This window comes from Engraulis encrasicolus, chromosome 2 (genome assembly GCF_034702125.1).
Source record: "Engraulis encrasicolus isolate BLACKSEA-1 chromosome 2, IST_EnEncr_1.0, whole genome shotgun sequence".
Classification (NCBI taxonomy): domain Eukaryota; kingdom Metazoa; phylum Chordata; class Actinopteri; order Clupeiformes; family Engraulidae; genus Engraulis; species Engraulis encrasicolus.
Window position 1 is genome coordinate 24674495 of NC_085858.1, and position 20296 is coordinate 24694790.

At 44.1% G+C, this 20296-nt stretch overlaps 4 protein-coding genes across 6 annotated transcripts; 2 read left to right on the forward strand and 2 right to left on the reverse strand.

Moving 5' to 3' along the window:
• The first annotated feature begins 742 nt into the window (after window positions 1–742).
• Window positions 743–6767, forward strand: dhrs7b (dehydrogenase/reductase (SDR family) member 7B). 2 transcript variants are annotated; one of them, XM_063184600.1, is made up of 7 exons: window positions 743–868; window positions 1662–1819; window positions 1916–2031; window positions 2475–2685; window positions 3747–3839; window positions 4170–4322; window positions 4745–6767. In XM_063184600.1, the coding sequence occupies exons 2-7, from the start codon at window positions 1669–1671 to the stop codon at window positions 4948–4950; spliced, it is 930 nt and encodes a 309-aa protein (XP_063040670.1). In that variant the 5' UTR covers window positions 743–868; window positions 1662–1668; the 3' UTR covers window positions 4951–6767. The 2 variants fall into 2 exon arrangements, with proteins under 2 accessions (XP_063040670.1, XP_063040663.1); XM_063184593.1 differs by having other exon boundaries at window positions 743–856; window positions 1665–1819.
• Window positions 6768–8917: 2150 nt separating this feature from the next.
• Window positions 8918–11955, reverse strand: tmem11 (transmembrane protein 11). Of its 2 annotated transcripts, none has more exons than XM_063184620.1 (2): window positions 11879–11955; window positions 8918–9449 (listed from the first exon to the last, which is right to left on the reverse strand). In XM_063184620.1, the coding sequence occupies exon 2, from the start codon at window positions 9440–9442 to the stop codon at window positions 8933–8935; it is 510 nt and encodes a 169-aa protein (XP_063040690.1). In that variant the 5' UTR covers window positions 9443–9449; window positions 11879–11955; the 3' UTR covers window positions 8918–8932. The 2 variants fall into 2 exon arrangements, with proteins under 2 accessions (XP_063040690.1, XP_063040682.1); XM_063184612.1 differs by lacking the exon at window positions 11879–11955 and adding an exon at window positions 11430–11537.
• A 315-nt stretch (window positions 11956–12270) lies between these two features.
• Window positions 12271–16844, reverse strand: natd1 (protein NATD1). The gene is made up of 3 exons (XM_063214426.1): window positions 16660–16844; window positions 15572–15690; window positions 12271–14827 (listed from the first exon to the last, which is right to left on the reverse strand). Exons 1-3 carry the CDS (start codon window positions 16751–16753, stop codon window positions 14711–14713), a joined length of 330 nt encoding a protein of 109 aa, XP_063070496.1. The 5' UTR covers window positions 16754–16844; the 3' UTR covers window positions 12271–14710.
• Window positions 16845–16915: 71 nt separating this feature from the next.
• Window positions 16916–19570, forward strand: LOC134461538 (parafibromin-like). Its single transcript, XM_063214434.1, has one exon. The coding sequence runs from the start codon at window positions 17138–17140 to the stop codon at window positions 18731–18733; it is 1596 nt and encodes a 531-aa protein (XP_063070504.1). The 5' UTR covers window positions 16916–17137; the 3' UTR covers window positions 18734–19570.
• The last annotated feature ends 726 nt before the right edge of the window (window positions 19571–20296 follow it).

Sequence of the window (20296 nt, forward strand, 5' to 3'; positions counted from 1 at the left end):
TGATTGAATCTGGCAGCATTGTAATGTAATCAAGTCAGACGGGTCCGTTTTTTAACTTCTAAGTGCAAATTGGAAGACTCACAGATATGCAGCTTATCATAATGCCGATGGTCATCCGATGGCGCGCGTGTGTGTGTTTGTGTGTGGATGTATCATATGTGTATAAAAAAAGACACTGATTCCAGTATTCACTTCAGACTTGTACCATACTGTAAATGTTGTTTGGACTATTTATTGATAACCATTGAAGGTGTTTTTTTGTTTGTTTTATTTTAATTTAATATACAATGCCTCTAAAACATACATCCATGCTGTTTTAAAAATCTGAGTTTGTAAAGTTGTTTTTACTTGTGCTTATAAATAGACATTCAAAAAACAAAGCCTGAGGTCCATTGTTTTTTTCACTCATTATTAACAGAACATTGCACATAAGATAAGTTCTGATAACCAGAGTGAACAACACACCACAGGCACACAGAAATGAACAAACATGAGAAACCTCTTTAAAAAATATATGATATGAGTGGTCGAGAAGACAGGGTAATCCTGCTAATGTTCACGTGTCTTTTATCTGTGCCTTAACAAAGTCAGATGTGGCTGCATGCCATTTTGATGGTTCTGCACACTACAGCAAAAATCCTTGTTGAATTTGTTTCTAGAACACTAGAGGAGGACCCCGTCCAGTGTCTACCCAAGAGAGTACCATTGCTCCGCCCAGCTCATTCAGGATTGGACAGTGCAGATATAATCGCGCCTGTAGTTTCCGGGTGTGCGCGCGTGCTTGTCAGACTTCCGGGGAACAAGACAGATGCAAAATAACCCCTAAAATCTTGACAACTTGTGAAGCACACGTTTGGTAATCTTTTTTGTAAGTTTTATAAATGCAAGTGGAGTAGCTGTATTAAAAATTGAAACGCCCAAAGTAACGAACGCGATGTTCGCAAGGGCAGGATTTACTGTGGTATTAACGTTCGTAAAAGCAGGCGGCCCATTTGTTGATGTGTATCCCTGGACAAGGATATTAACTTGTAGGCACATTTGTGATAAGGTTTTGCACCTAGCTATACATAACCTACGGTAAATCCAGGTTTGTCATACATTACACCCTTGACATCAGATTCATCCAAGGGGTCGTCTTAGATCGGGTATTAACATTGGAGGACAGGCTCATCTTGTGTACATTCCCTAACTGTCAAACATCTGACTGGCAGTGTTTTTGATTACTTGGGAATAAATTGTTCAGGCTCCCTATTTGAATGAACAAGATGTAAGCCACACACCTACCCTCTTTTCATCGAGTCTGTCTGGTGAGGGGTGATGGGAACACTGTAGGCTACCACCAGTGAAAGGTCCAGCGTAGGTTTTCCTTTTGCCTCTGTTCTCAACACAAGTTATGTCACTAACTAGCTCATAAGCCTTGATAAAAGGGTGATGTAAATAGGATCAGCTGGTTAATTGAATTGGCTGGTGCAAAGTAAATGTGGTATTGTTTTTACTTTCTGAACCAGAGTCTTTACACCCCTGGGCCTGGTAATGTCTAAATTGCATTTAATTATGGCAAGACTCTATTTTATCAATATTTATGATAGGGTTTGATGTCAGTGTGTGTTGAAATTCTCTTAGTTTAGACTGTATGTGTGGTCCCATTCTATTCGCCTGAGCAGGTAGATGGAGCGTGCGCTGGGAGGCATGGGGCCCCTGGTCCTGGGTGGAGTCGGGCTGCTGGTCATGTACTATGTCATGCAGAAGATGCGCCGCAAAAACAGAGTGCAGAACAGCGTGGTCGTCATCACTGGAGCAAGCTCAGGGCTGGGAAAGGGTGAGCAGCACATCAATGCATTAAAAGACATTTTCATCCGCTCATGGATCAGTAGGCGTCAGCATGTATATGACATTGTAAAAAAAAAATTTTCAGAGTGCGCCCGTGTTTTCCATGCTGCTGGGGCGCGCCTCATTCTGTGTGGAAGGAATGAAGCTCGTCTGCAGGAGCTTGTTCAGGAACTTGGAGAGAAGACAAATGGCAAAATACAGGCATGTGTCTCAGTCATGCATGCATTCATAAAAATGTCATTCTAATGTATTGTAGTGCACTTAACTGGCACTTGTATGTCATTAATGTCTTAGTGACTTACTAAAATGGACTTTAAAAAAAGCTAGACGTGTGCAGAGTAAAGCTAGCCATAGCAAAGTTAGTGGAGGCAGGAAACGGGAAGGTGGTTGTGACTGGACATCATTGCATTACATTACACTTGGCTGACACTTTTATCCAAAGCGACTTATAATTATTTCCAATTACAGGGTATTGGTGAGTCCCTGGAGTGAGGGGTTAGATGCTTTGCTCAAGGGCACCTCAGCCATGATGGAGTGGGAGGATGGGATTCAAACCTGCAACCCTCTGATCTAAAGCCCATGTCCTTAACCACAGTTTTGTTGGGAAGAAAAAAAGGGTCTTAACTGTTTTTCTCTCTCCACAGACGCACACCCCACGCACTGTCACCTTTGACCTCTCCAGTGTGGACACGGTAGCGGCGGCGGGCGAGGAGATCCTGAGGTGCTATGGCCACGTGGACGTGCTCATCAACAACGCCGGCATCAGTTACCGCGGCAACATCCTGGACACCCATGTCTCTGTCCAGCGGGACGTCATGGAGACCAATTACTTTGGGCCTGTCGCTCTGACGCAAGGTGCGCGTACAAAAGGCTTTACTAATGCTGTTTTAACCTTTGTGGATATTTTTGAAAACACATCCGTTTTGGCCTGTCTTGTGAATTTCTGTTGTGTTTTGGCTTTTTTTCTGTTGTGACAGTTGTATATGTTGAAGCATTTGATTTCTACTACCAGGCTAATATTATACCACAATATTAGCCTGGCGACGCCATCCTATATACTCCACCCAAAGATTTTGGCTCCGCACATCGTCTGGCAAAAGCCTCGAGCTCGGTTCTTTCAGTGTTTAGCCAACCAGCAAACGGTTGAGAGTGGTGACGCAGAACTCACCCGCAAAGTCCGTTGCTGATTGGTTAAGGCATTCATAGTAACACTTTTGTTTTGTTATTCGTTTGCTTTTGCGACGCTATATCGTAAAAGTCATGCTGATAGAGCACAATATGGGTAATTTTAATTCAGAACTCCAATGTATTTAAATGCCAGTGTAAGATCAGACCATCTCCCACCCTCCACGGAGACGCATTCCTCTTGGCTTTTGCCAGACTGTTAGTCGCATTCGCCCAGGCTACCATAATATACTAACAAAAAACTTTTTTTCTAATTTGAAAACACAAAATTTAGCTTAGTCATACCTTCATTTGAGTGTGATGAATCAGGCTAATTGAAAGGTCAGCTTACATGTTCTTAGCAGAGGGCTAACCTTGAGAGGGAAGGAGGAAATATGAATGTCATGGGATGCAAGCCAAGCTTCGTCCTCCCGTCCTGTCCTGGTGCTTCTGGCCTCTTGCCTCACTGTGCTGGCCCACCCTCTGGGGAGAAATGAACAACAATAAAGTTTCCACACTGTCAACCAGCACAGAGCGGCTTTTTCGGGGCGTCCTCCAATCAATCCCGATTGAAAATGAGAGGCGCTCTTTGAATTATGTTTTTTGGAAGATATTGAATGAAATCTTTGATCATCGGTGGCATCAAGCCTTGCATTACATGGCTGAAGGCCACAGGAAAAACAGGAGGACAGCAAATTATCTGTAGCCTCAGTTGTGTTTTTACCTTTGTCTTCCATTTTGTCTCCATTCAGCCATTCTTCCCTCGATGGTGCAGAGGCGCAGTGGACACATTGTGGTCATAAGCAGCGTGCAGGGCAGGATTGCCATTCCTTACAGATCAGCCTGTGAGTATTGACCCTTTGGTGTGGAGTAGAGAGTAGAGTAGATTATCATTTATATCCTAGAGGGAAATCAAAGTGTCCAGTAGCATACATACATTAAAACAGAAAAACACAAATATTACACACATCATTGTACATAACCTTACAGCAGACGCTTACATATATTTAGCTTAAGTCAGATCTCACACACACACGCACACACACAGCTGTGGTTGGTGATGAGAAGAATAAGAGTGGTTCGTCACATGTGCCATAGCTGAGTGGTATTGATGTTAAGTGAATGTATCATCACATCAGTGTGTTATGTTTACTTTCTGTCCCTTATGTATGTAGACGCAGCATCAAAACATGCCACACAGGCGTACTTTGACTGTCTGAGGGCAGAGGTGGACAGTCATGGAATTCAGGTGACCGTGATCAGCCCTGGTTACATCAAAACCAACCTGTCCCTCAATGCCGTCACCGGGGATGGGTCTAAATACGGAGGTGAGCGAGACAACAGAGGCCAGTTTCTCACTTTTCCTCCATTAGAAGCATGACACTGCCAACAGTACGACTTGCATTGTAATAGATAAATAGACGTGTAATAATAACAAGAGCTTGAAATGGAACGGCATATTGATTGTTTAGTCTTTTAAAGAGAGACGCTGCTGCTTTCAGGGCTAGTCCAAACAGTATTGTCGCAGCGACCAGTGATGGTGCTTTTTAGGAATCACTGAATCTCTGAGTCCAGTTGTACAACATCAGAGATTACGGGATTTGGATTATCAAAGCATTGTTGGTAGACAAACCCCAAATGTAATCTCAGGAAAAGTGAAAACAAACATTTGCGCTTACGATCATGGTCACTGCATATTTTCATTTTTGCTCAATTCTGTGTGTTTCATTACCTCTGCCTCTTTCCTCAGTTATGGACAAAACAACAGCAGCTGGCCGCGACCCAGTAGACGTAGCCCACAGTGTGTTAAGGGCTGTCAATCAAAGACAGAAAGAGGTTCTATTGGCAGGCGCACTGCCCACCGTGGCCGTGTACCTTCGCACCCTGTGGCCCGCCCTCTTCTTCAAACTCATGGCCTCCAGAGCCCGCAAAGAGCAGAGACTAAAAGAGGAGTGAGGTGAGGCAAGGGACAAAGAATGACATGAAAAGAGAGACAAGAGATCCTGGCCAGAGACCAAAGTGAGAAGACGGAATAGCTTGCGACGGACGGAAGGGAATGGACATCCTGTTTTTCCCTTCCTGTTGGCTTTGTGAGCGAGTGTGCATTGCAAGCACCTGTGTAAAGTCCGTGTCAACCATGAGGGTAGTGCAACAGAATGCTGTCAGTATTCCATCTGTGCTAATATTTGTAGTCCTGGGGTTTGGCTATTGAACTATGGCATGTTTATAACTGAATAATATACAATGCTGATACCACCCTGGGAAAAACAGACAAGGTGGTTTATTAAGGTCATCATTTACTGTAGATCAGGGGTGTCAAACATACGGCCCGCGGGCCGCATCCGGCCCGCCAGAGGGTTCAATCCGGCCCGGGTGTAAAAAAATTTTTTTTTTTTTTTTTCTTTTTCAAAGAAACAACCGAAATGCGCAATTACGCCACTGGGGGCAAAATCGAGACCTGCATGACATTAACCCAATGGTCCACTCTCTCTCTTATACTGCGAGTGCGTTTTAATATGCGACCTTGCCTCCTCCACTTGCTTCTCGTCATGATGACATCACTGACAACAGCATTATATTTCAATACCTTGCAAAAGCTCAATTGTAAAGTCTTTTTCTCATTTGCAATTGGGATGGTGAATGAAAAACAGTCCCTCAAAAGTTGTTGTGGCGAGGCTGACAGCTGGGAAACTTTATCGTTTTCTCCACGGAGGAGGGGCCAGGAGGCGGGACGAGGAGACAAGCACAAGTGGAGGAGACAAGGTCACATATTGGGATGCACCCTTTATATGTAGTAAAGTGCACATCACACTATTGTAAATGGTGAATTTGTACTGTGAAAGGCATTTGATAAAGCTCATATATAGACGTCATATATTAATTGTACTTGTTTTGGTCCGTATTGAGCTGAAACGGGAAACGGGATGTTAAAATGCGTTAATATGCAGGAAATTACATCTAAGAAATACAAAATTGTCTGGGGGAAGACCCCCAGACCCCCGCTAAAATGAGCTTTCCCCTATTTTATTCATTGACAGTTGGCAATGAATGAATTAAATCAATGAAATTTTGCATAGTATTGCATAGCTTTCTACATATTCAACAGACTTTTAAGACATGCTGAAAAGATAACGCAATAGTACTGAAAACTAATCCTCTGCTTAAGGGGTTTTTTTTGCGATGATGTTACTAATGCGGCCCGCTTGAGGTCCACATGGGTTGTATGCGGCCCCCGGACCAAAATGAGTTTGACACCCCTGCTGTAGATGCTGGATCGCATCCATCTTGTTCTAATGTGATTATTTCCGTAAGGGAGATTTCATTTTATGTTGCACTGACAGATACGGTTTTGTTGTATGAGATAAATGTATGTTTTCAAGAACAACTGTGAGAAAGTTTTGTTTGCTTTATGAAATATATGCACCCTGTAGAAGTGAACAAGGTTTTATTAACCATATTGGTCCATGTTTACATAGGTGCATCTGTGAAATGACATTTCCCTCAGTTTTGAATGTAATTATTTGATTACATTTGAAATGCAAACTCTAACAGCAAACCATGCCCATCATTTGGATGTCCCTCATGACTTGTAACTGTTATGTGTCATACAAACACTTATTTCCCACTGTGCTTACTTAGCAGTTTAGTTAGGCCTCAATATCAGCTCATGTCTTGACACTATGCCATGGTTCTTCACCATGCACACACTTACTCTTTTCTCCTGTGGGACACTTGTTCTAAACTGTTTTGGTCAATAAAAGCCACTGCACAGAGAGAGTGAACTGTCAACAGTTTTATTAGGTTTTTAAAAATAAAATAAAAAATCAGATGACTAACAGGTCCATTTACCCTGGACTTCCAAAAGCTATTTCCACCTTCAGCTCAACACAGCTCACTCCCAACATCGTCACTTTCACCAATAGGTGTGAATTCTTTGTACCCATCATCTGCAGGAGGAAAGAACCATCATCCATGATTTTTTTAACGTGCAGCCTCTGCAAAATGGCCACACTGCAGATGCATGCAAAGCAGCCTCATCAAAAAAAATCTCAAGATTTACAAACTTAATTTAACTCAGGACTGTTCCATCTGCTTTTCCATTCCTGCATTTTTAATCTTCACATTTTGACTTAAACCATATAAGGAGGTTTTGTCTTAATAACTGATGAGTTTTTAATGATTTCATCCAGGGGGGGTATCAACACTATCACAAGTAATCTTAACCCTCAGTGACTTTTCATTTGACCAACATAAATCATGTTTCATGGAACTAAGATGAGAAATTATTGGGTGTTGAACCTTTGTCCTTGTGACGTTCTGCGTCAATGACGCATAGAGTATTAGGAAAGGTCTATTTTTTTAAGTCTATAGATTCATAGGAAGGGTGATGTCACAGGGCTTTCACGCCTGGCAATAAACTAAAACTTAATCTGCTTGATAGCAAGCTGGTACGACAAGACAGACTTTCATGAAAAGCATGTTTTTGAACAAACAAAATCCCATAGACCCATACCTCAACACATGTATGCACTCACAAAGATAGCTCTGAACACTAAGCTTAATGCATGTTATCAGACAGTGAACAAATGTACTTGTGTATGCGCTGTGCAAGTATACATATGCACGGACAAAGCTAAGGCAAATCATTCAGGCTGGGCAAGAGAGGAGGCTCAGGCTCAACTGCAGTGTTACTTAATGTGGGTTAATAGCGCACCGTGTCCTTTTGACTAGCCTCTCCCTCTCTCTCTCTGTGACAAGGACGTTTTGGCTGTTAAGGTTGCACTTGGGGATTTCTTTTAGACCGCAGTTTCTTTACCATTCATGGGATTGATTTTTGTCTTCAACCCATGAGTCTAAATTCAAAACGGCGTACAATAATATGTGCTCATATGTGAAAATCGGGAATGAGTGATTTCCTTTTTATTATTCCCAGAGGTCTATGTGAAAAATGGGAAAAAACAAAAACAAGTCAGTGCTTACTAAACAAAGGACAAAGAAACAAAAAGCAGAGAGGGGGAGGTGGACATGTGATATACAGGGAATAAAATACAAACCAAAAAGCAGGAGGGTGGGCGACGTGAGGTTTTTAAATCTCCTACGGTTTAATGAAAAGCACTGAGTCAGGTTACAGTACAACTACACAGAGAAGTCAAAGAGTCAGAGATCAGTAATACTTCAAAATGTCAGTCCGTCTGTTCAACCAGGACCCCACACACACTACGGCAGCTTTGGCGAGACACTGCTCGCGCAACAGCATAGTGTTTGTGTGTGTGCATGTGGGTGTATTTGAGAGATGTGATGGTGGGGGGTGGAGGGGGTATTAGAGGTGGAGGACTGGAGGCAGGGGGGGGGAGAGAGAGAGAGGGCAAGTGCACTGGTGATGTCACTTCTGAAAGTACAGAGACGAAAGGGGATAGAGAATCATTCTTCTATTTGAACTATCAACCCCCGTTTGGTCTGTCCATCCGTCATTCTGCCACTTGAAGGCCCAGGTCTCTGCCACCCGGGAAATGAACAAGGGAAGGAAGGGACTTGACCTGTCTTCATCTCCTCTCTTCTGTCTGCCATCTGTCTGTCTAGGTCAATCTCTCAGCTCATTCAGGGAGAGTAGTTATTTTTTTGTTTTGCTCTTGCCATTCTTGATTCTCTTTTCCAGTCTGGTGTGATTTTGTGTTTCATCTTCTCCCTGCGTGTGGTTTTGTGTCGTGTAAAAAGTGTATCTCTGGGTAAATCTTTTCCACGACTGTTGCATGTGTCTCTGTGTGTGTAATCTATGTTGCTGTGTTTCTTGGTGTTAGGGTGTTTTGCTCGTGTGTGTGTGTGTGTGTGTGTGTGTGTGTGGTGTCTGCTGTTGTCACGCACGCCACGCGCCCCTAACGTGTGCGCCCCAAATCATCCCCCTCCCCCAGCCCACCCGCCCACCCTGTGTTTGCTCCGCTCATACGGCGTAGAGTTCGTAGATCTTCTTGGCGCAGTAGACGAGCGCGGCGAGTGCTATCGTGTTGTGGAGTCTCTTTCTGTGCACGTCATCCCTCCGCACCAGCACCACCGGCGAGGAGGAGGTGAGCGTGTGCAGGGGCAGCCGGGAGAGTTTCTGGCTGTCGTACTCCACCTGGTACTTGCAGCAGGGGTCGAACTGCCAGGAGATGCCGTAGAGGGCGGCACAGGCCAGGCTCAGTGCGCCGGCAGGCAGTGCCACGTAGCGCGAGTACTCCATGGGCAGCGACAGCGGCGTCAGCAGGCACGCCGCGCCCGACAGCACCGCCGTCTTGTGCAGGCAGTTGCCCACCGCTACCCAGCGGGCCGTCTCGTCGCCGATGCGCGTGGGCTCGATGACGATGTAGCGGTACTGCGCCTCCAGCGCCTGCTCCAGCTCGTACTCAAACTGCTCCTGCGCATTCTCCCCGTTGTAGATCTCATGCACGATGTAGCACTCTGTGGCAGCCATCACTGCCCTGTGGGAACACAAGGGGGGTCGGGGGGGATGAGTTGAAAGTTTTAGTAGTGTAATCTAACTAACGTCCCACATGTTACAAACGCAGGACATAAAGAAAGATATACTTGTATAACTCAAATGATTAACATGCTTCAAAATTAAATGTAGGCACCTTGCCAGACATCTTCTAGTCATGCTTTACAAGGACAAGCATGAGCACTCTGATGGCCCCCATAGAGGAGACATGGGAGCTCAATCAAGTGGCAGCAGGTGCCTACATGGCAATTAGACTATTCAATTACAAGATATTATAAACATGATCCTGAAAGCCTAGACTACAATTTAAAATGGACAATGGCAGTATTCAGAATATTGTCAAGAAAAAATATTTGTCAACAACATGATTGTACATATACTGAATTTGCAACATGATCATAATGTTGTGAAAAAAAAATCCGTGCTCCTGGACACGGATGTTAAAGACACGAAATCTGTGTCCAGGAGCACGGATTTTGCCAAAATTCTGTGCTCCTGGACAAGGAATTGTTTTCCGTGATGGACACACAGAAGTGCTCTCTCTATACTCCCACAGCTCTGTTTCCACAGTCTTGTGTTTTCTCAGGATTTTTCTATTTTCAAATATTTTTTTCTCAAAAAAAAATGTCTTACTGACAGGTTAGGGTTAGGGATTGTTTTGGTCTGGGCACAGGTAGTATTCGTTCATTCATTATATGAATTTGATAGCCTATCAACCAACTGGAAAAGGTATTTCTCAAAAATATGTCTTTAATGACAGGTTAAGGTTAGGGAATGTTTTTGTCAGCTTAAATTGCTACAGCATTATTTTGCTTAGGATTAGCATTTGGTATGTATTTTCTAATGATAGAGTTAAGTACACAGTGCTGTTGAAATATAGAAAGCACTTCCGTGTGTCCATCACGGAAAACAATTCCGTGTCCAGGAGCACGGAATTTTGGCAAAATCCGTGCTCCTGACACGGATTTCGTGTCCTTAATATCCGTGTCCAGGAGCACGGAATTTTTGGAGATCAGGCTGGAATTTAATAACACCCACAGATTTTCAGCAAACCGTTGTTTTTCTTCGCGAGCAATGTATTTGTATAAGGAATCAAATAATGTTCGCAGAAACTTGTTCTTTAGCGGCACACTATACATGGGATATTTGACCTCCACAAGTTTCACCTCACCATACCCTGTAGAGTCCAAGCGTGATGTGCAATAGAAAGAAAAACAATTGCCATGCGTAACATTTAACTACAGTGCCCGAGCTAGATTCTGTGGACTCGCCCGTGGAGCAGATGAATTTTGGCGACAAAACTAGCTCAGATCAGGTGGTCCTCCCATTTACTTGACTAATTACCTAAACGAATGCTCTAAAGCTATGAAAGGTTGGTGAAATTTCTTCTCCGACAGTTGCACCCAGAAGATTGGCAGCAATCGGTTTGACAAGCACCATCACAACACATCTGTGTGGATGCCACATGCTTTGGTACATTTTGTCTTACATGAGCCCCCATTTAACGCTATGCTAACTTGCTATTCTGCCATGAAAGTTAGCAAGCTAACAGGCTAATGAAAGTGGACAGTTTGTTCGCTAACTGCCAAATGCTACATAGCTTGGGAAACCAGCGAGCTTGCGTGCGAGATCTTTCCAAAGCCCCAATAATGCAAGGACAATTATACAGTCTCTTTGGGACATTGCTGGTCACATAAACATCTCCGTAAATGATCGCATTTGGTAACATAGTAGATGTTAGCAAGTTTTGGGCAAAATCGAGGCTAAGCAAGCTAATCATAACATTAGCTAAATGAGTTCAGCACAGGCAATGAATTCACATTTGACAACTGTTTTCCTAATTATGGACGGTATGGCCACTTAAAACCTGAAAACGTTCAGTGTCTCTTATCATGTCAATAGCATCCTCATGAAGAGAAAATTCTTCAGAGCTGATTTGGATTACTGTTTTAGCATAACTGACCTCTCCCTGTTGACTGGGACACCGCGCCTCCTTCCCAACGACGCCATCTTGCAAAATCACCACACTGCTGGTGCTGTTACGAGCATGGATCAGCATCATGGGAGATGTAGTATTGAGGAAAGTTTATGTCCAAATTGTTAGTGTGCCGCGCATTCATTTCCCATTGTGCCATGTGCCATAGGGCATTGCTTTCTGGAATATTATTGAATATGTATATTATATATCTCTCATTTCGCTAACTTGTACAGTGTGCGTGGCATCCGATAATGATGTCGACTATCTGTTTCAAGCAAGTCTCAGAAATATAAGTAGCCCAACAGTATGCGTGTTTTATAATATTTGTCAATGTCCAATCGAATGCAAGGACAACACTATGGCGCTCTCTGTAGGACAAACCATTCCCAAAAATGTGCGAACGTTGCATGAATGAGTTCTTGATTTATATTTACCTCCATGCAGCGTTTGAAAATCCGTTGTGGGACAGTGTCGTAATCAGGGGTCTTATTCAAATGAGATATCTATACTACGAACTTACCCATAATGTGCGTCTGTCCACGCTTCGGCAGTGAGGTCCGTCTGTAGCGCGCGAGCGACGCTGGGCAACTGTAAAGAACAGCAGACTGATATAATAACCAAATCTTCGCAACACGTGCGGGTCTACCCAGGTCAACAGATTGCATAACGAAGGCCATCAGCGGACACCTGAAATGCTTTTGTATGAAATGAATCCCACTAATATGAAAATATACAACATATTACAGAGCAGTCTGAAATAATTGTTCAGGGTTTAGGATTAAAAAAAAAGATATCTTCACGAACACTTCAGGATAACACTTTATTAGGCCTGCTTAGTCTACTTTTATTTTGGAAGGCGAACACCAATTAAAACGTATGTCACCACACAATTGTTTATCAAATTTTATTTTTCCCTTAACATTTACACCCTGAGCAGCTTTTAGATTTATTTTCTTTTGCCTTGCCTTCGCGTTTTGACCTTGGTGTCACCCATCCAGGTCTATACCATGGAGGGAGTTTAGCTATGCCCATCCAACATAAAACCAAATCAGGTATGTAAATCCAGGAGGGGTGGGGGTGAGTAATTGTATGGGTAATTGTGAAACAAAAGATTTCACAGACACAAAACCCCTTCAATAAAAAAAACACCAAAATAACATTCATCACAACCAAACTTCAACATATATATTTATTTTTTAAAAAGTACATAAAGGTTAAACATTTAGAATCTCAAGCAGTTTCCCCTTCCCATGCCTCACTGCCCGTCATGACTTCTGTAGGTCCATAGACCACCAGAGTGCTGGCAGAGGATGGCAGCTGTTAACAAATGCACACGGCTGGGCTTTCATGTTGTGCATGTCAGTCTAATATTCAAACAGCAAGTGTGTGTTGCTCTTATGTGATTTACGTACGACACCAAACGCGCCTGTCAGTGACATCTGCGCTGCTTTTGCCAGAGTTCCCAACCACAACAAGAAGAAAGAAAAAGAAAAACAGTGAACTGAAAAAAAAAACACTTCACGGCATTCATAGTCTCTTTAACATAATGCCATATCCGCCCAATAGACAGCACATGCACATGAAGAGTCATCCAATTGTACAGAGGATGCACGCACACACACACACACACACACACACACACACACGTTAAGAGGCACACTTGCTTTGGAACAATGAAATAAAAGGTTCTTCTCAAGAGAAACAAAGTTAAGCACTGGCACCCTGTCATTCACTGTGCGATAAACCCTCATACACACTTTATCAGAAATACATCTGGTAGACTGGCGCAGGGCTATAAATTAACTTTTGTCCATCACTAGCCAATTTTACTAGTAAGCTTAATATTAACCTCACTGCCAGTCCAACTGGCTAATACATTTTCTTTTATATACACCAGCATTTGGCCAGTTTGTGGGTGTTAATTTAGAGCCCTGAACGCACGTGCACGCGCACACACGCACACGCACGCACACACACACACACACACACACACACGCAGTGTTTGTACACAAAATTCTAGCAGAACTACACCGGACACTACATGCAGTGAAAAGCATTTTGACATTATACAAAAGTCAGTCCTGAAGATTAATGTCCTGAAGTAGACAGTCTGGATTGTCAAAGTAAGAGTCCAGGCACAGACTCCACAAAAGGCCCTGATAATGTCACGAGAGATCATCTAGAAATTCGAGATCATCAAATGACTTATATGCTGTAAAAGTCATTATGTGATGAAACTGGTAGAAAATAGCCTTTTCATATCAGAGGATGATGCCTTTCTTGTATGCAGTTGCTCATATTCCTTGCACTGATGAAGATGTGCATCACAACACACAGCCTGAACATAAAACATTTTAGGCAATTGAGACCTTTCTGGGTCCCTGTTGGTGATTCTCCCAAATGACCTTGACCCCAAAAACTTTACTGTCTGTAACATGAGAAATCCACAATTGTGTAACTCAAGGCCATCAGCCATGTTAGACCTGACAGTGATCTGACCAGAGAAGAAGCCGTCACTCACAACACTTTATCAACAGTCATCTAGTAATGTGACACGATAACAGACAGAACAGACCCCTCACTTGTCTGACGAGAGGTCCTTTACCTCGTTATAATCCTGAGAGACAGAGGGTGGTAGAAGAGGCTGGTGAAAGTCATGATGATGGTGATAGTGATGCAGGTGTTGTTCGGGTGTTATTCACCCCAGAGGCGCTGCCCGATTTACACTGATATACACTGTAAATCAGTTGGGTTCCAAGGGCCTCCTGTCAGTGCCGGGCCCTTGGAATCATTCTAGCCTTTCCCACTCTGTTGGCTCCCCTGTCGACACTCACCACACCATGTAGTTCCTATGTATGTCATCCTCGTTGATGCAGCAAGGGGAATAAGGTTCTTAACGGACAACAACCACCATTTTGCTGCCTCCATCCTGGTATGGTGTGTAGGGATGGAAAGTCACGCTCTGGCTCACATATTTTGTCCCCATCATGATCCCACCCCACCCACCAATAGACACACACACTCACCCAGAAAGTCAAGGTGGACAAGGGTGTGGTAGCCAGGGCCACTGACAGCTTTGGTGAGGCCCAGGACAAAGTCTGAAAGGGTCCCCCGACCCAATTTGGCCTGGGACAACTGACCCCTTTGTCCGCCCCCTTCAGCATCCCTGCTTGTAACACTCACTCACACTCCTCCATCCCCTTCCACCCCCAACCCAGCCGCCCCACCCCACATTGTATTCCTTCCCCCCCGTTTAGGTCCCCATCTCAGTGGATGATGCGCTCCAGGTAATGTGGGTGGGGGTTCTCTTTCACATACTTCTGGATGTACCAGCAGGTGAGGTGGGCCTTCAAGTCTTCCTCCACCACAAAATCCATTGCTGCCTGCAATGCAAAGCAGAGATTATGAACATTCATCAAGGCAGAGTGAGTGGAGGGCCCCGAAGGACCAAACAGCCCGAGCCCAAGGCTGCAGCAGCTACGTAAATCTATCTTGCTGAATTACTTGAAAACATGATCTTGGGATAAAAACTGACATATATTATCGGCCCACTATAGGTCCTCACCCCTGCATTCACACAATCGCCAACTGACAAGCTGGTTAGAATGGTCCAAATGAGAAACATTCTTCGTATTATGCAATATGCACATTAAGTCCCTTCTCTTTATGATAATCACACAACACATAATATCACAATGTGTATGATCTCCCAATAGCAAGACCTCTCTACATCCAAAAAATATGTTTCACAAACGCAAACGCTTTTTTACTTTTAGACAAGCTGGTGCTCACACACACTCCATCCTAATCAGATTGGATACAGATGGAGTGTAACTGACGGGTGAGTACTGAGTATATTCAGCGAGGGATTGATCTGGATTAAGCGCCTACATAATCGGCATAGATGTTTCAATTACATCGCACCGCATATCTACACTATATAGATATACACTATATGATGACTGTGGCATTCCTTTATGACACTGAATATATTTCAACTCTGAAGTCACCTTAACACCAGATTGGAATGCAATAAACTAACTGAATGCGCAACCAGATGTCATAATCCTTTGTATTGTTCCTCGAATGATTAAGAGATTGCCACATAAATTCTTTTTATACTCCACCTTTGCCAGATGTTTGGCAATCCCTCTCCCTCTGAAGGCATCGGGAACCTCAGTGTGTTGCAGGTCCACAGTCTTCTTCCCCACATATGCATACAGCAGAACGGCCCGATCATGAGAACCTGCCATATACATTATCGTATTAAATCAATGTACAGTGAGATAAATGTGTGTACCATTAAGCAACCAGTTTTAAATGTGTGTAATTATAGGGCATGAACAAGGAGAAGTAATTAAGTCCATGCAAATATGCCTGATATGAAGTAGACTAATTTCAGTGATGTGCAAGGTCTCCACAAAGGTAACAGTTCAGTGTATAGTATAATTATAAGTTCAGATCTCTGCTTTACCTGATAGGCTAATATTACTTATACCCAATTGTTCTAGGGAAAACTAGCAAACATAGATTTGAGAACATTCCACAGACCAATACATAATTGTTATCATTTTCTAAATCGAGGGACAATAACTGCTGTTGTACTGTATACGTGCTTTTACCAAACTGTTCCTTCGAAACACTTCCACTACTGGAAAAGTTACTGGCTGGCTTGTTTTCCAAAGTAGCCATCAATGCCAAAATCAGGAAGTAGACACTCAGAGTCCTGCTAGCAGTCAGCTAAGCCATGTAGCATTTTGGCATAACATAAACACGCAACGCAATTCATTCGAGCAACTTAATTGCGGTTCAAGTTTGGGCACACGAATAAACAACGTATTGCAATTACAGTGTAGAACAATGCCAACTATGAAAGCGCAACCAAGGCCGCCAACTTTCAACCCTCAATGACAAATACAGTTGATGGAGGCGACTTACCCTGCATGGCTAGGTCTAAGCATTAATTAGCTTACTGGCAATAGCAGGCTAGCTGTGTTGGTCTGCCTACAATCATTTCTATCGGGAAGCACAAAGTAATAATGAAGTATAAATAGTTCAATTTGACAGCACCAACGCCTGAAAAACACAAGTGTGCATTTCTATATATTGTTTAAGACGTCATTCTGCATAGATTCAGTAAACAAAAGGTGAAAAAACAGGGAGGTCGCATCTGGGACAGTCTATCAAATACCACCACCGCCTCAATAGAATTTACCGTTTAGCCTGATTGTGAATTGCCGTCGTTTTTTGTCGTGTTCAACCCGAAGTGGAACACTAATTTCATTCACGAATTGTGCAGCTTGGGCCATGGTGTCTTGCGTTTGACTGCCAATAGACGATATCACAGCCCCTCTGCAAATATCAATACGTACGGATTCATACTCGGACAGAACATCAAGCGAAAACACTCCATCCAAGGAAATCAGCTGTAAGGTCACGTGACTGGTCTAAACCAATAAGCACCGAGAATAAAATGTTTTGATACTGTGCAGTCGTGGATCGCTGTTCGGTTGTCATAATTTGGAGATTTAACAGTTCGTTGACAGGCTACTTGTACTTGTAGTTTACAGGCTACGTTTGTAGAACTGTCGGACAGACAGTTCTACAGAAGCGCTTTCGTCTACAAGGCGTCTTGTGGTTAACACACAAGTGGGTTCTTCTACTGGCTCTCTGGCACATGGTGTGAAGTGAACATGGCGGACGTTTTGAGTGTACTTCGTCTATACAACAATCAGAAAAAGGAAATCGTCGCGAAAGGAGACGAGGTAATCTTCGGAGAGTTTTCATGGCCAAAAAATGTCAAGACTAACTATGTTATTTGGGGAACCGGAAAAGAGGGCCAGCCCAAAGAGTACTACACTTTGGACTCGATTCTCTTCCTGCTCAACAACGTGCACCTTCCTCACCCGTCCTACGTTCGCAGGGCAGCCACAGAGAACATACCTGTGGTCACAAGACCTGACCGAAAGGACTTGCTGTCCTATCTCAACGGAGAAAGTTCTACTTCAGGGAGCATTGACAGGAGTGCGCCCATAGAGATTGGATTGCAGAGACCAACACAAGTCAAAAGGGCAGCAGATGAGGCGTCATCAGAAGCCAAAAAGCCTCGAGTTGAGGATGAAGAGCGTGTGCGCCTCGATAAGGAACGCCTGGCCGCGCGTCTGGCAGGACACAAGGAGGGCATCGTCCAGACTGACCAGATTAGGTCACTCTCAGAGGCCATGTCTGTGGAGAAGATCGCAGCCATCAAGGCCAAGATCATGGCCAAGAAACGGTCGACTATCAAAACAGATCTGGACGAAGACGTCACCCTCAAGCAGAGGAGCTTCGTGGATGCTGAGGTGGATGTGACCAAGGATATCGTGAGCAGAGAGCGAGTTTGGCGGACGCGTACCACCATCCTGCAGAGCAGCGGCAAGAACTTCTCCAGGAGCATCTTCGCCATCCTGCAGTCGGTGAAGGCCAGAGAGGAGGGTCGACCCATGGAAACCAAGCCAACCCCCAGCACCGCTCATGCAGACCAGGCCGCCCGAAACAAGCAGCAAATCCAATCCTACAACAGATACGAGCAGGAGGGATTCAAGGGCAAAGAGGAGACGGAGGGCTTCAAGATTGACACCATGGGCACCTACCACGGCATGACCCTGAAGTCTGTAACTGAAGGGGCCTCAGCCAGAAAGGCCCCGACTCCTGCCCCAGCCGCTAAAGCCGTGCCACGCCCCGTGTCCCAGGCCAGGCCCTCGGCCAACCCAAAGAGGGTCTCCAGAACCCCCATTGTCATCATTCCAGCGGCCACCACGTCCCTCATCACCATGCTGAACGCCAAAGAGCTCCTGCAGGACCTCAAGTTTGTGACCAGCGAGGAGAAGAAAAAGCAAGGCCTCCAGCGCGACAACGAGGTGCTTCTGCAGAGGAGGAAGGATCAGATCCAGCCCGGTGGCAACACCTTGAGCGTCACCGTGCCCTACAGGATCATCGACCAGCCGCTCAAGCTGGCGCCTCAAGACTGGGACCGCGTGGTGGCCGTCTTCGTGCAGGGGCCTGCCTGGCAGTTCAAAGGCTGGCCCTGGTTGCTCCCTGACGGCTCCCCGGTGGACATTTTCGCCAAAATCCGAGCCTTCCACCTGAAGTATGACGAGGCGCGGACTGACCCCAACGTGCAGAAGTGGGACGTGACCGTGCTGGAGCTGAGCCATCACAAGCGCCACCTGGACCGACCCGTCTTCCTCCGCTTCTGGGAGACGCTGGACCGGTACATGGTGAAACACAAGGCGCACCTGCGGTTCTGAGCCCAGAGCATGCTGCTGGCGCTGCGGTTCTGAGCCCAGAACCTGCTGTTGGCTCTGCCAAAGATTTTCCTCATGTCTCTTTTTTCCCCAGGTTCCCTCACTGCCAGTCTTCAAATCCTCAGCAATTCCATCAGTGGCCTACCTCCACTACTCTTCAGGAACCTGAGCAGCACGTTGGGAGGCCCAGTGTGTGCGCCTCTACTCTTGTGGAGAGCAGTGTGCCTCTCTGCTCTTGTAGTAGGTAGTAGGACTGTGGTGTAGCATCAGGTGACGGTGTTATGTCCTGCTGCTGCAGGGTTATCAGGCAACAGGGGAGATACATATACCAGGAAACCAGAGTACAGCCTTCCTTATAGCCATTATATCAATGTTAAAATGTTTTTCTTTTTTCTTCTTTCATACCAAACATCATCTTGCATTTATACAGCAATTTATCATTTAGGGGGAAAAGTTTTGTTGTTCAAAAATTCAATGTCTTGCTTTCATTTTTGCAGGAGGAATAACCATGAGAAGCCATTGCATCTGTTAATGACCATATGTTTTTTTTTGTTTTTTTTTTAAGAACAAAAAAATACAAATCTTCAGTTTTCAAAATTAAAGTTTACTCAGTTGGAATTCTGCCGTTTCAATAGTTATGTTCAGTGAGGTTTATAATCGCTCAGTTTGTCTGTCATGCACTGCTACAGTTCCTCAAGTATCAGCTAAGATGTTGGCAATGTAATTTGTCAATGCAGTTGAATGTGTGTGTTGAACCAGTATATTGGCACGTTCCTAGTCAAATGATGATGGGCTAAGCTGTGAAAAAAAAGTTCAATAAAGAGTTGCACTAAACAGCAAATATCTGTATTATTTGTTCTTGATTCTATCAGTTTTGTTGGCAATTTACACTTAAACATGTTCAAGATATGTGGATGTTGGTGCTCTATACACCCCAAATACAGTCATGGTTCTCCAATTCAGTGATGCAAGATGCAGTACAATTCAACACAATATGTATCTTACAATACAGTAGTTAAGTAGTGGAAGTGGACTCATTGTGCAATGTGCAATATACGCACATTATCCTATTGCCAATAAAATACTAACCTGACTCTTGCCCTCTGGTATGCCGTTCCGTGCGGCAGGGAATGGAACGCCCTCGCGTGTAGTTGCTGAACCGCAGCCAGATTATGAAAATCAGGTTAATAAAATACAGGACACTGCTCAAAAGGGAACATTAATGTAACATAATACTATTAAAACCTCCGACGGTGTTGACAGTTTATGGTTGGGACAGTACCAGTGTCCAAACAAATGAATGAATTGAGGAGAAAATTGTAAACTTACAGGAGCTTCAGTGATGGTGAAGTATACAGTAGAGCTAAAGGTTTGAAAAGGGGTCTTCAGTAATGACAATGACCTTGTGCCTGCCTAATTTTATTGTCTTTTAAGAAAAATATGACGGTAGTGACGAATATGCTGGACACATTTTGAGCAATCAGAAAATAATAGTAAATATTGTTTTACACGCACTATGTGCATGTCTGTAGAACCACTTAAATATGGTCCTCCACATCATGGTGA